Genomic DNA, 1,909 nt, shown 5'->3' on the forward strand with positions numbered 1-1,909 from the left:
GCAGAGGTGAACAACTTGTGTTTCGCGCGCTCATATGACCTTAGCAGTTGCGAGCGCCGTAAAACCTTATACTATACACATACATAAATTTCCTCTTCCGAAAGTGGTGGCACAGAGTTCCCTACGTCGTATGGATACAATAATAAAACGCGGCATACGGATAAGGTTAAATATATTCTCATGTGAAAATTTAAACTGCTTTCCCTTGTTACTTTGCTTTTGATTGTTCCTTCTTTCCTTCTCTTCACAGGGCCATGCTATGCTTGTGGAGCGCTATCCGTCATAATAACAGCAACAACCTCCAAGGGGATTAAATGTAACTGAGTGAAGTGGTGGATTGAAAGCTGAAGTTGCAGACTGTAAATGACATTACAGTGACATCTACTTTCTACATAATTGAGATTTTGTGTTTCAGTTTCAGAAAGCCAAGGACTTTTTCTACTTGATCTCTGGAATGACTTTAGACTTTCTGATTTTGTATCTCTCACGTTTTCAGACTCAACACTAAAGTGTATTGAGTTTTTTTTTGTTTTTTTTTTCAGTAAGTTCTTTAATAATTTTTTCATTGACTTGAAAGCATAGATGAAGACTCACTGAGGTTTTTTTTTTCTTGCTTGTTTTTTTTTCTTGCTTTTTTAAAAAGGGAGGGGCGGTCATAAACAATAATGTTGATGGACATTGGAACATCTTGTCGTGATAGCATAACTGAGCTGGACACACTAATAAGTTATGTCATTCTGTTGTGAAATCTGAGTGGTCTTGATTACCACATACAAGATAAATGTAACAAAATATTTTGTTGTCTCTCAATTTTGTAAGAGGATAAATCTGGTAAGTGGCATGCTTGTTTGTTGGTAATTCGTCTGTAGATTTCAGATGAGTTAAAATACAAATGTGTTCCTTCCTATTTGGTTGGTAAACTTTGTACAGCTTTTTCAATCGGCCAAAGGGTTGTTTGAGCGATGCAAAGTGTGTGATGTGCTCAGGGAAGATCTTTGTGTGTACTGTATGACAGGAAGTTTGATTGCAGAGCACTTTAATGACAGTTTACTTTAAAATGTTTTGATACTTGGCTGTGTCTTGTTGTGTACCTGAGATTTTGACCTGTGTAATCAGTCGGTGATTTCATTCCATTGTAATTGTAACAGATTAAATTGGGGATGATTGTTTTCTATTTTCTGTTTTGATGGTTCTAACACACAGCTGTGTCTATTTTATCACAGAATTTGAATAAATCATAGCATAAGGTTTGTGGTCAAGATATTGCAGGAGCTTTTTATAGTCATTAAGTATTTAGCTATGCTTGTAAAAATCTGTACTTTACTGTAACTTATCTTGAATGAGAGGGTGTGTTTTGCTTTGGGTTGGGGCGTAAATCTGAAGACGGATATTCTACATTGCATGACCATGCAATTATTTTCAATAATGACCCGCATTTTGTAGGGTTTGAGAACAGATAAGTAGTATTAAAGTGCTTTCTTTGTGTGAACCGTTTAGATTAAGTACTGATACTGAGGTAAATCTATGCGTATTGTGTGTGTATTGTTGTGATACCAAGCCTGCTTTAGTGATGTAATGTGTTTGTCTCGTCCCCAATGATCAACACACAATTGCAAACTATGAATAAAACTTTTTGAAATAAAGGCAGGATTGTTTACTTTTTATGGTACAAGTTCAGGACTCATCTTATGAAAAAAAATGTCACATACAAAGAAAACAAGGCATTTTTAATCTCTCCTTTCATGTCTCCATGTTATAACTGGCTGTGGCTGAGTAGTTTCAATGCTGGAGCCGGCACCGACCATGAAAGCTGTTGGGCACTTTTTTTACTTTTTGCGGAGCATCAGGCAATGTTAACTTTCAAAGCCTTTAGAATCACAAAATGGCTATAACCTTTTTTCTAGTTTGC

General features: G+C 36.1%; 1 protein-coding gene across 1 annotated transcript in view; it reads left to right on the forward strand.

Moving 5' to 3' along the window:
• The window catches only part of LOC101861454 (trifunctional enzyme subunit beta, mitochondrial), a 16,309-nt gene extending 14,666 nt beyond the window's left edge, over positions 1–1,643 (forward strand). The window contains exon 14 of the mRNA XM_005103824.3: positions 251–1,643. Coding sequence (XP_005103881.1) covers positions 251–286 — 36 coding nt within the window. The 3' untranslated portion in view covers positions 287–1,643. The remainder of the gene's footprint in view (positions 1–250) is intronic.
• The last annotated feature ends 266 nt before the right edge of the window (positions 1,644–1,909 follow it).

This window comes from Aplysia californica, unplaced genomic scaffold, assembly GCF_000002075.1.
Source record: "Aplysia californica isolate F4 #8 unplaced genomic scaffold, AplCal3.0 scaffold00391, whole genome shotgun sequence".
In the NCBI taxonomy this organism is placed as follows: Eukaryota; Metazoa; Mollusca; class Gastropoda; order Aplysiida; family Aplysiidae; genus Aplysia; species Aplysia californica.